The sequence below is a fragment of the Bos javanicus genome, chromosome 8 (genome assembly GCF_032452875.1).
Source record: "Bos javanicus breed banteng chromosome 8, ARS-OSU_banteng_1.0, whole genome shotgun sequence".
NCBI lineage: Eukaryota > Metazoa > Chordata > Mammalia > Artiodactyla > Bovidae > Bos > Bos javanicus.
In genome coordinates, this window is record NC_083875.1 from 90,976,212 (window position 1) to 90,989,058 (window position 12,847).

General features: G+C 40.4%; 1 protein-coding gene across 3 annotated transcripts in view; it reads left to right on the top strand.

The window, feature by feature from the left end:
- TMEFF1 (transmembrane protein with EGF like and two follistatin like domains 1) overlaps nt 1-12,847 on the top strand; it is a 96,934-nt gene that overhangs the window by 81,171 nt on the left and 2,916 nt on the right. For 2 of the 3 annotated variants that reach the window (XM_061426338.1, XM_061426339.1), the window contains exons 8-9: nt 506-629; nt 10,551-10,709. In XM_061426338.1, coding sequence (XP_061282322.1) covers nt 506-629; nt 10,551-10,709 — 283 coding nt within the window. The remainder of the gene's footprint in view (nt 1-505; nt 630-10,550; nt 10,710-12,847) is intronic. The other variant, XM_061426340.1, reaches the window with a different exon arrangement.

The following is a 12,847-nucleotide window of genomic DNA, read 5'->3' on the forward strand; positions in this document are numbered from 1 at the left end:
ATCAATATGCTTGATAGTTTTCATTCCAAAGTAAACCTTTCACCCTAAACTTTCAGAATCTCATACTTGTTCTCTGCCTTACCAGTGTCCTTTCGCCTCAATTTCATAGCCTCAAGGTGAATGGCTAGAGTAAGTCAATTCCCCAAAAGCCACTGCTACATACCCCATCTCTCTGTCACAGAGGTGAGATTTCTTCTGGAAGTAATGTTTATTTTTATAGCAAAGATGTTGAGTGTTTTTATTTTTTCTGATTGTTTTTAAATAGCAGTCGCTCACAGTGGTCACATCCTGCAAATATTTTTAAATGCTTTGAATCTAAACAGTCTACCTGCTGTGTTTGTGGCATAATGAGACCTTGGTTCTTGTCCAGCTTCCTATCTGATAAATTTCCTTCCCAAATTACCCAGCAAGGGGCGAATTTATTTGTTGTCCTAGAACCTTTGAAAAGTCCATGTTTTTCAATTTGCTTTTCATTATTTATTGACCTGGTTTATGTTCTTTTAAGATGCTAGTGATCAAAGGGAAGATGTTTATATTGGAAACCACATGCCTTGCCCTGAAAACCTCAATGGTTACTGCATCCATGGAAAATGTGAATTCATTTATTCTACTCAGAAGGCTTCTTGTAGGTAAGTCAGAGTACCTCCAGATCAGAGGTCAGACCTTTTTTCCGTCTTTGGTCACTGCTCTGTAGCAGGCAATGAAATGTGGACTAAAAATATCACTAAAAGGTAGTATTTATTTGCAGTTGAGTTAAAAAAAAAAATACATTAGCAGCATCATTTGGAAAAAGCTGGCAAGTAATATGCAAAAAAAAAAAAAAAAAAAAACCAGGTGTTTATTAGGGTTTTGAGATAGGCTTAACCTTTTTAATATTATGCTGTGTATTTTTTAATATAGAACTATACCATAGACCAACATTATTTTGATTTTTAGGCAGTCTGTCACAGAGTGAGTGTGTTAAGAACTGAGAATGTTCTTAAACTTTATGGTCAAGTTTCAAATAAAGGTTTTAATGTATTTCTCAAAATAAAGGGATGGGGATTAGAATCAGGTGTAATGTGAGGGATGGAGACAGAAAGGGTGTGAATCTTCAACTCTGTGATTCCAGAGGGGTTGTGTAAATAGAGCTGAGACAAAACTAGATCTCGAATTTCCTGATACTCACCCTCATGGCCTTAGTGCTTTTGCTATTCCTTGTCTGTATCTGATAACACTTCTTGCTGCTGCTTCTGGGAACTTGTCTTCCACCTCTGGTTGGTCTAGTTGTCAAGGCAGTGTTTGCAAACACAGGGTGATTGGTCTTATTCTTCTCACTCCTGCCCCCTGCAGTTTGACTAGTGAATCTTTCTCTCAAGAAGTACAAGAAAGCTTGTGAAATCAAGTCTTCTGGTTTCTCTGTTTCTTTAACTCCATTCCCCTGACTTCTCCCCAACCCTGCTCCCTCCCATTCTCCTCCTACTTAAAAAAATAAAACAAAACACTGTAAATTGTTTTAATGGTTATTAAGAGTTCTTTGTTAAGCTTTCAGCTTCCTTCTAATTGAATGGTTTCCTTGTCTTTGAAGAAGCTAACACCAGCCTCACCCCCCACCCTACCCCTTTGCTTGTACATTAAAAAAAAAAAAAAATACAGCCATGCAAGGGAGAACAAAATAAAATCATACAGTGGATTCCTTACGCTTGTCTCATAGTGACATACATACTGCAATAGAAGTTCAGATCATGTTGACCTCTGAGCGTGGGGTGTCTTTTAAGATACCTAAAAGGGAGGGAAGGAGAGGTTGATGTCTAAGCCTCATGAACCTATTTGCAGGGCAGTGGAGATGCGGACATAGAGAACAGGCCTGTGGACACAGTGGGGGAGGTGAGGACAGGATGAATTGAGAGAGCAGCATGGTAACGCATATATTACCATATGTAAAACAGATAGCAAGTGGAAATTTGCTGGGTGACATGGGGAGCACAACCCAGTGCTCTGTGACAACCTAGACGGGTGCGCTGGAAAGGGAGATGGGAGGAGGGGTGGAGGGGTAGAGGGGTTCAGGAAGCAGGGGACATACGTATACCTGTGGCTGATTCATGTTGATGTATGGCAGAGGCCAACACAATATTGTAAAGTAATTATCCTCCACTTAAAAAAAATGATAATGGTACTTATTTCCTAGTGTTGTTAATATATGCAAAATACTTATCACAATGCGTGTTATGCAACCTGTATTTAATAAATAGCAATGGATGTTGATATTGACAATATTGATATTACTAGGCTATTCGAACTGTTAGGTTAGGGACTCTGTTTTGCTAACCATTGTCTCCCCAGTGCCTAGCATACGGCCTCTCCCAGTAGCTACTCAGTGAATATTTTTTGAATGACATGTGATGGTGGCCAACTCTTGCATCTTCTTCAGACCAGAGGTGTTTCTTAAATGCTAAAGAATCTCTTTTCTGCATATTGTAACTCCAAAAAGCAGTTGATCTTTGTCTTTTGTCTAAGCATCTACAGTGTCCACAAGAACCAGGCCTTGGCATCACATGGATTTCTACTGGTAGGTGTATTTGTTTAGTAGCAGTAAACAGGCAGGGATGAACACCCTTTAGCCACAGTCCTGTTATTAGGTTAAATCTTTTAGCATTACATCACCATTAATTTGTTTCTTTATTGCTTTTGTTGTTGTTCAGTCACTACTCCGTGTCTGACTCTTTGCCTACTTTGTACCAAATCCTACATGGCCCTGGGGTCTCAAGTTCAAATATAACAGAGATCCAGCCTTCAGAAAAACTTAGTCTGGTGGCAGCAACTGACAAATAGTAATTTAAATGTAATATTATATGAAAAATGCTATCATACATAGATATACATGAGATGATTTGAGACTTCAAGAAAGCTCTTCAACCTTAAGTGGGAGGAGGGGCAGGTCTTATGGGGACATTTGTGCCATACCAGGAGATTGTCCTTTAATTAATTAATTAATCTGGCCACACTGCATGGCTTGTGAGATCTTAGTTCCCCAACCAGAGATGGAACCCAAGCCCATACAGAAAGCAGAGTCCTAACCACTGGACCTCCAGGGAATTCCCATGTCCTTTATTTTAAAGACAGAAACCATTTAAAGATTTAAATAAGAAAGATACGGGCAGATCTGAAAGCCATCTGGGTAGCTAGGTGAAAAATGGATTAGAAGACTGAAGGTTAGGAGCCTGTCTTTTAGTGAGGAGTGAGAGCCTGAACCAAATAAAGACTTACAGAGGGACTGAGATGAGGACATGAGTTGTAGAGAGAAAACAGGTGGTGACTCCAGAGGTTTTGGTGGCTGGTTGGGTATGAGGATGGGAATGTGGGAGTTGGTGGAGGGTCATGGGAGGAAAGAGTCAAGAGAGTCTCCTGGGTTTCTAGCTGATGCAAAATTGAGGAGGGAAAGGAAATAGAGGGAGGAGAATGGAGGTTTGGGGGGACATGATGCACTGAGCTTAATAATGCTTGATCTCAAGTGTCTGTGGGGCATCCACTTATCTAGTAGGCTCCTGGGTATCTGTGGTTTTGGAACTCATGAGACAGGTGCACATTGAAGATGTGTCTGAGAATCATTCCATCTTTAGCATTGTTGTTCAGTCGCTTAGTTGTGTCTGACTCTTTGCGACCCCGTGGACTGCAGCACGCCAGGCTTCGCTGTCCTTCACCATCTCCCAGAGCTTGCTGAAACTCTCGTGTCCATTGAGTTGGTGATGCCATCTAACCGTCTCATCCTCTGTCATCCCCTTCTCCTCCTGGCTTCAATCCTCCCCAGCATCAGGGTCTTTTCTAGTGAGTCAGCTCTTCTCATCAGGTGGCCAAAGTATTGGAATTTCAGCTTCAGCATCAGTCCTTCCAATGAACACCCAGGACTGATCTCCTTTAGAATGGACTGGTTGGATCTCCTTGCAGTCCAAGGGAATCTCAAGAGTCTTCTCCAACACCACAGTTCAGAAGCATCAATTCTTTGGCACTCAACCTTCTTTATGGTCCAACTCTCATTCGTACATGACTACTGGAAGAAACCATAACTTGGACTATATGGGCCTTTGTTGGCAGAGGTCTTTAGCGTATCCCATCTAATTCCTACAGCAGTCCTTCCACCCACAGGGCCTCCAGGTGATTAATCTCTCACCTTTTCAGTGCATATCCTCATTGCCTCCTTACTCAGCTTAATTCCGTGGTCAATCCTTGTAGTCCCTCCCTTGCTTCATCATGCACTCACTTGACAAAACTATCATCCTGGTTTGTTCCAGCTTCCCGCCTGCTGCATACCTACACCCACCAGGCTTTAACTGGTCTTATGCACCTTTATACTCAGCGGGCCCTGCATGCTGCCGGCAGTCACTCTATAACTGCGGTCCTTCATCCTCCTCTCCTAGATAAAATGACTGCTTTTACCATCCACCCTCTCTTCAGACTGTCAACACCTCCTCTCATCCTCACTCTCAGGTAATGATCTTGTTTCCAAGTTCAATGAGAAAACTGAAGGAGTATGATGAAAGCATTCACAGGCTTTTTACTATCACTGCCAGCAGTGTTCCCCATTTTTCTTCTTACCATATATTGTTTTGTTCATATATTTTTATACATTTATAAGCTACTTTTTATTTCTTTTATCTTGAAAGGTATTTCTCATTGTCACTTCTATCAGCTACGATCCCATTTCTGTCCTTTCCTTTGTAGAAGAACTGGAAATAGTTGTCTGTAGTCTGTCTCCAGTTTCTCACTTCCTATCTCATGAATTCACCCCAATGAGCTTTTGCTCCCCAGCACTTCACTGAGACTGTTCTTGTTGCTAAATTCATCAGTCAGTTTCTCAGTCTCAAATGGCTTTTGAATGATCAGTGGCGTCCAACCTCCTGCATGATAGACATTCTTCGCTTGGTTAAGGGATTATGCTCTCCTTCCTCCTTTCTCCTTCCTCACTGGCTGCTTTTCTTTCAGCCTTCTTGCCTGGGTCCTCTTTTGCTTCCTGGTCTCTCAGTGTTGGCGTGCTGCCAGGGCCCAGCCCTGGTTCTCTTCCTTAGTGACTCCATCCAGCATCAGGGCTTTACATGATGTACGCTGATGACCCCCAGGCCACTCTCTCAACCTGGGACTCTCCCTCTCTGCCCCTTTTTCACATGAGCATCTGACACCTTAAGCTCAATAGAACCTAAGCTAATCTCTGGATCTGCCCTCCCTCTCCTAAACCTGTTCTACCTCTAACTTCTCCATCTCGGTTGATGCTGACTCCATCTTTTCTTTGGTTTACACAAAACACCTTTGACTTGTCTCTCTGTCATACTCCACGTTTAGTCATTTCAGGTGTCCTTTTAGCTCCGTTTCAGAATATATCCAGCATCTGATGACTTCTCATCATCACTACTACTCCTAGTCCAGGCACCATTTTTCCCCTCTGGCATTATGCGTTAGCCTTCCTGATTGTATCCTAAATAGTCCATATTCAACACAGCAGCCAGAGTGTGGCTTTAAAATAAAAGTCAGCTCTTGGCTTTCCTTTGCTAATGCCCTTCCAGCGGCTCCTTCACCTCCCGAGTGAGGAGCCCTTCGCAGGTGGGCCCCTTCACCTCTCTGTGTTGGTCCTCTCCTTCCCTTTGGCCGGCCCATTCCAGCCACACTTGCTTGGACACACCATGCACTCATGCACCCACCTCAGGGCCTTTGCACTGATTCTTCTTTTGCCTGTTATGCTCTCCTCACACTTGTCCACACAGCAAACTCCCCGACCCCCTTCACATCTTTACTCACATGTCTCTTCCTGAAGCTTGCCTTGACCATCTTCCTTAAAGTTGCAGGGCTCCCTTCCTGGCCTATACCCGGCACTCATGATACCCCTTAATTCTTTCTCTTTGTTCTCTTTTAATTCTGCCTTCTAACATAACCGTTTAATTTGCTTATTGTGTTTATTGACCCTCCCTCCCCTACTGGAGGATGAACAAGCCAGGGATCTTTGTTCCCTGATGTATCCCACATGCCCACCTCAGTACTTGGCACATGTCGGGTGCTCAGTAAATAGGTTGAATATTCGAGTGAATGAGTCAGCCCATGAGGCTGTGGGCATGATGAGATTACCATGGAGGGTGTGGACATGAAAGAACAGGCAAGAGAGAACCAGATCCCTGGATCTGCCTTTAATCAGCAACAGAGGAAGTAGTGCTAACCTGGAATTTAATACTCCAGGTATTGGAGAGTATAATCCAATAGTCAGGTGCAGGAATGATGTCCAGGGGGACCTGCATGAGTGAAACATGGTCTGTACATTCTTTCTGATACTCTGACCTTTAATTTTTGAATTAAGCTTAATTGTCAACTGCGTATCTAGGACATTGTTATAGCTCCCTGTGGAACTATTTTTATTTCACTGAGCTTTGACTTTCGGCTGTTAGCCTGCCATGAAATATATTCTTTGAGAAAATCCTATGAGACTTCATTATATTGTTGAATTTATTATAGCTGTATTGTTGAGGATGATGCTCTCTGGATGAGAAAGTACCCTTTCTGGGGCTGGGGGGCCAGGCTGTGTCGCTTGTGGGGATCTTAGTTTCCCGACCAGGGGTTGAACTCATGCCAGTGAAAGCCCTGAGTCTTAACTACTGGCTTGCAAGGAAATTCCCGGAAAGTACCCTCTTTATATGAGGACTTATGAGATCAAGTTCCCTTAAATTTAATAAAAATAGCAACTGATTTGTTTTTTAAAAACAAATAGTTGGTTTGCAGTATTAGTTTCAAGTATACAGCATAGTGATTCAGTATTTTTATAGATTATACTCCATTAAAAGTTGTTACAAAATAATGGCTATAATTCTCTGTGCTGTACAGTATACTTGTGGCGTATCTATTTATATATAGTAGTTTGTCTCTCTTAATCCTGTACCCCTGTCTTGCTCTTCTTCCCTTCTGCCTCCCCACTGGTAACAACTATTTGTTTCCTACATTCGTGAGTTTGTTTCTTTTTTCTATATGCATTCTTTGTTTTAATTTTTAGATTTCACAAAATAACTGGTATAATCAGTATTTGTCTGACATTTCGCTAAGCGTAGTATTCTCTAGGTCCATCTGTGTTGGTGCAGATGGCAGAATTCCATTATTTTTATGGCTGAGGAATAGTCCATTGTGTGTATGTGCGTTTATCCATTTGTCTGTTATGGACACTTGGGTTTCTTTAGTATCTCGGCTATTGTAAATAATGCTGCCCTGAACATTGGGATGTATGTATCTTTTCAAGTTCGTGTTTTTGTTTTTTTCTGAATATATGCCTATGAGTGGAATTTCTGGGTCATTAGGTAGATCTGTTTTCAGTTTTTTGAGGAATCTTACTGGTTTCTGTAGTGACTGCACCAGTTTACATTCCAACAATAGTAGTATGTACAAGGGTTCCCTTTTGTGCACATTCTTGCCAACATTTGTGATTTGTGGACTTTTTGATGATAACCATTCTGACAGCTCTGAGATGATATCTTAATAAAATGTTGAGCATCTTTTCATTTAGCCATCTCTGTATGTCTTCTTTGAAAAAAAAAAGTCTATTTAGGTCTTCTGCCTATTTTTTGATTGGGTGGTTTTTATGATAGTTATATGAGCTGTTTATATATTTTGGATATTGACTGCTTATCGGTAATATCATTTGCAAATATTTTCTTCCATTCAGTAGGTTGTCTTTTTGTTTTGTCTATGGTTTCCTTTGCTGTGCAAAAGATTTTAAGTTTAATTAGATCCCATTTGTTTAGTTCTGCTTTTATTTTTTTGCCTTGGGAGACAAATTAAAAAAATATTGCTACTATTTATGTCAAAGCGTGTTCTACCTGTGTTCTCTTCTAGGTGTTTTGTGATTTTCAAGTCTTACATTTAGTTTTGATCTATTTTAAGTTTATTTTTCTGTATGGCGTGAAGAAATACTCTAGTCTCATTCTGTTACATGTATTTGTCCAGATACTGTTATTCTTTTGAACAACTGGCTTGATTTCCTTTTGTGGAGATTGTATTTTATATCCGTGATTTTATCTCTTTCCCTGTTCCCCCTCACCTCTCAGCTCCCGTCCCACTTCTTTCCTTTATCCAGTGGTTTTTAGTATATTCATGGAGTTGTGCAGTCACTGCAGTCAGTTTACATTTCATCACCCTGAGGAAACTATGCCCTTTACCCCCAAATCTCCCCATCCTCCTGGGCCTTAGCCAGCCACCAATACACTTTGTCTCTGTAGATTTATCTATTCTGGACATTTCATTTCAATAGATTGTATTCATGCAGTGTGTGGTCTGTGTCTGTCTGTCTTTGACTTAGCATACCGTTACACAATTTATTCACGTTGTGATGTGTATCAATATTTTGTTCCTTTTTGTGGCTGAACAGTATTTCATTAGATGGGTAATACCACATTTTTTAATCCACTTACCAGTTGAAAAATAATTAGATTGTTTCCACTTTTGGCTATTACGGATCATGCTCCCTTGAATAATTGCTTGCAAGTTTTTGTGTGGACATGTGTTTTCATTTCCACTGGGTAAATGCCTAGGAGTTGCTGGGCCAAATGCTAACTCTGTATTTAACTTTTTGAGGAACTGCCAGAATGTTTTTAAAAGTGGCTGCATCATTTTTATGTTCCCTGCAGAATCCTTGCCAACACTTGTCATTTTCTGGCTTTTTGATTCCTGGTGGGTATGCTAGACATCTTATTGTGGTTTTGATTTGCATTTCCATGATGACTAATGATATTAGTGCTTATTTGTCATTTATCCATCATTTTTGGAGAAATGTCTGTTCAGATCTTTTGTCTATTTTGTACCTTTTCCCTCTTTTTGTTAATGAGTTTTAATAGTTTTTATATACTTTAGATACAAATCTCTTGTCAGATTCATACTTTGCAGAAATTTTCTCCCGTGGCTTATCTTTTCAGTTTCTTTCTTGATAGTGTCCTTATGTACAAAAGATTTAATTTTGATTTAGCCTAGTTTAACTTTGTTATTGTTTGTGCTTTTGATGGTGTATGAAGAAATCATACCTCATCTAAGGTCATGAATATTTACTTTCTTCCCCCCGCCAAGAGTTTTAAAGTTTTAGTTCTTGCATTTAGATCTGTGATCCATTTGAGTTAATTTTTGTGTATGCTATGAGGAAGAGGTCCAACTCTTATTCTTTTGTATGTGGATGTCTAGTTGTCCCAGCACCATTTGTTGAAAAGACTGTTTTGCATCAAATTATCTTAGCTCCCTTTCCAGATATCAGTTGACCATAGATGTAAAGGTGTATTTCTGTGCTCTCAGTTATGCTTGTGATCTATGTATCTGCCAAACTGCCATTTTTGTCTGCTAGGAAGCTTAGAACCAGTATGGAACCTCTGGCAGGTGTCTGGGCCCCCAAGGGTAGGATGTGTGGACTCAGGTTCCTCGGGCTTCCTGTTCCTGTGCTTTCGGGTTTCTTTCTTCCTATGCGTATGTGTGTGTTAGTTGCTCAATCGTGTCAGACTCTTTGCGGTCCTATGGACTATAGCCCACCAGGTTCTTCTGTCCATGGGATTCTCCAGGCAAGAATACTGGAGTGGGTTGCTGTTTCCTTCTCCAGGGGATCTTCCCAACCCAGGGATTGAACACGGGTCTCCTGCATAGCAGGTGGATTCTTTTTTTTTTTTTTTTTCACTCTCTGAGCCACCAGGAGAGCCCCTTGCTCTGTGTGTTTTTATTAAAAATTATTTTTCTGTAATGAAATGTGGGACATTAATAAATATTCTATCCTTAGACTTCTAATGTTTTATTAATCAGTTTTAACTGAAGGCTGGCGAATTTACACATTTCACTTCTGTCCTTCTGTCAACTAAAAAATGTGAGTTTTCTATTAAGTATTTTAAATGTTTCTCCCTGTCAAATTATCATCAGCTGATGTTGTTGCCTTTTTATTTACTCTTAATTGGAATTCAGATAATTTCTCAGATTTGTACCTACTTGACTGCTTAGCTCTGTTTCTGTCATTAACAACTTATTTTCATCTCTTCCCCTTGTTCTTTAAATGATTATATTATGTACACTGAGAAGCGTCTTGAATATAATTTGGTGTTACGTTCAGAGAACTGTAAATGTCTATAAAACTATTTATTCAGTAATCCCACTTGAAGTATCTAGCGTAAGGGATAACGCTAAATATAGAATGCACAGTCATCATAATATCCACCACACCTAACTCATAATTCTGAAAAATGGAAAATAGCCAATATGTCTAAAAGCAAGGAATAGGAATTGCTGTATTTTAGCCACTGAATGGGATATTGTGAATCCATTTTTAAATGGCAGTAACAAAGACTGCTTAGCAGCTTTTAAATTAAAGTGATATGATGATGAGTGCAAGAAGCACTTTGTAAACTAGTCGTATCCAAAAGAGTGTAAGGAAATACAGTAATGGCAGTGTTTTTTCAGATGGTGGGAGAGTGCCTGATTTGCTGTTTCTGTTTATCATTCTTTTGTACGTTTTCGTTTTAAAACCTGGAATTACTGAAATTTATAAATCTCACAGGAGTCCTTTTTTTCTTTTTCCCCCTTTTCAGATGTGAATCTGGTTACACTGGACAGCACTGTGAAAAGACAGACTTTAGTATTCTCTATGTAGTGCCAAGTAGGCAAAAGCTCACTCATGTTCTTATAGCAGCAATTATTGGAGCTGTACAGATTGCCATTATAGTAGCAATTGTCATGTGCATAACCAGGTAGGTAATGGCCTACAAAATACCAACTTTCAATTAGAGGTGGGTGGCTATTAAAGAATCCTGAAGCACTCAAAATAATGGGGACTTGACATCTACCAGTCTATTAGGAAGAAATCCTAGAATTAATTCTCTTAAGGTTTCCATGTAGGTCTGACCTCTCTCCATCGTGCTGCTTTAGAATTTGGTCAAGAACTCATTCCCAGGGTTACAGGCAGATCTAGGCTCAGGCAGAGAAAGCCTGAGGGTACTCAGTGGCATAAAGGAATTTTGAGATCTTAGAACTGTGTGTCCGCTTTAAGCATCACCTTCAGGGACAGTGATGGTAGCAGGATGGTCTGCACATGCGTTGAAGAGCCAGGCAGGAACTTTCTAAGTCCTGCAGAATTGACTGGGTCTTGTGCCCTAAGAATATACTTTATCTATAGTAAATACAAGAAGGGAAGAAATCAGAGGTTAAAGAAAACTGCTTTTTAAATATGTTGTCTTAGCATTACTTCATTTTCTAGAATACAGTTATAAGTAGTAAACTTTAAAATACTCTATCATAACTAAAACCATTGGGAGTTTATCATAACTGAACCCCAAAGGACATAATTGGAGTGCAGTTGGCCTAAAAAGAGGTGTTTTCCAGGCTGAGTGGAAATATGTAAGTCAGACTGAACTGGACCTTGGAGAACTCAAAGAAAATTAAGTTTTCATCTTGTTCATCTTTATGCTTCTGAGTCCAAGGTCTTTTCTTCTTGCTTACCTCTTCCTACCTCCTTTCAGTTTGGTTTAGACTCCCATAAACATTATCTCTATACATTTCTGTCTTATTCTGGGCTGAGGGTTGGGCTATATCAAGTGTAGATATTGGCAGGCCATAATGGATTTATGGCTCTTCTGTCTGAAGTCTGGGGAGAAGCCAGACCCTCTGTGGTCTCAGCCATCTGGAGCTAAAATGATAAATCTAGCAATGATGAAAAACTCTTCTCTGAATAACATATTTTTCATAAAATACAAGTGCTGAAAGCCAGTGGACTTTATTCTATAGAACAGATGATCTGCCCTTAGGCAAGACTACTGAATATGAAATTGGGCAGTAGATTAAAGTAGGGACATAATGTTATAAAAAATAATGACAGCAGAAAGAGAATATAGAAAAAATAAACCCACCATGTAACAGCAGGGCTGCCTGTGGCTGTTTAACATGGGCTCAGAGGTGAAGCAGTTTGCCTGTGGTCCTCCAGCTAGTAAGTGAAAGGGTCTGGATTTGGATTCGGTGCTGCCTGATTGCTAAACCATTCCTCTTGCTATGGAACCACCAAAAAGAGGGGGGTCCATGTTAAGTCATCTTGGGAAATACATTTGCTAAGTATGATCCTCCTGTGGGAGTGCGATTCAGACTTGATTTTATAGCAGTTCAGGGTTTTGCAACAGGGGAGGGACTTGGTGTGAATCATTTTCCCAGGGCATTAGTTCTGTGTGTCATCTGAAAAATTTATTGGAGAGAAAATGTGAGGTTTTGGAAGACCATTTAGGACGTTATTAGAGTAAAGCAGAAGTGGAATAACAGATGATTTGGAAGGTGAATGAAAGAAATAGGGTAATAAGGTAAAGGTAAGGAAAGATTTTGAGGCCCAGTGATTTTTAGTTCCTTAAAGATCTTAAAGATCAAAGGACGTTAGAGTCAGCAAAGAAGTTACTTTGTATTCAACCCCTTCATTCTAGAGAAGTGAGGAAACTGGTGCCCTAGGTTGGGAAAACTTCACCCAAGAGCAGAGAGATAGTTAAGCCCTTTTGTTAATCCTATCCAGCCTTTTGTCTAGCTCTTTGCCTCAATTCTCACTGTGCCATAATCCTCAGCTACTAAATTACAGTTACCTTGCAGGTAGTTTTTAAATTAGTGGTGGTTGTGGTTTAGTCGCTGAGTTGTGTCTGTTTGCGACCCCATGGACTGTAGCCTGCCAGGCTCCTCTGTCCATGGGATTCTCCAGGCAAAAATACTGGAGTGCGGCATTTCTCTCCAGGGGATCTTCCCGACCCAGGGGTTAAACCTGGTCTCCTGCCTTGTAGGCAGATTCTTTACCAACTAAGCTACCAAGGAATTCAAGTTAGTAACCTCTAGTGTATATCCCATCACTCGAGTACTCTTGCCT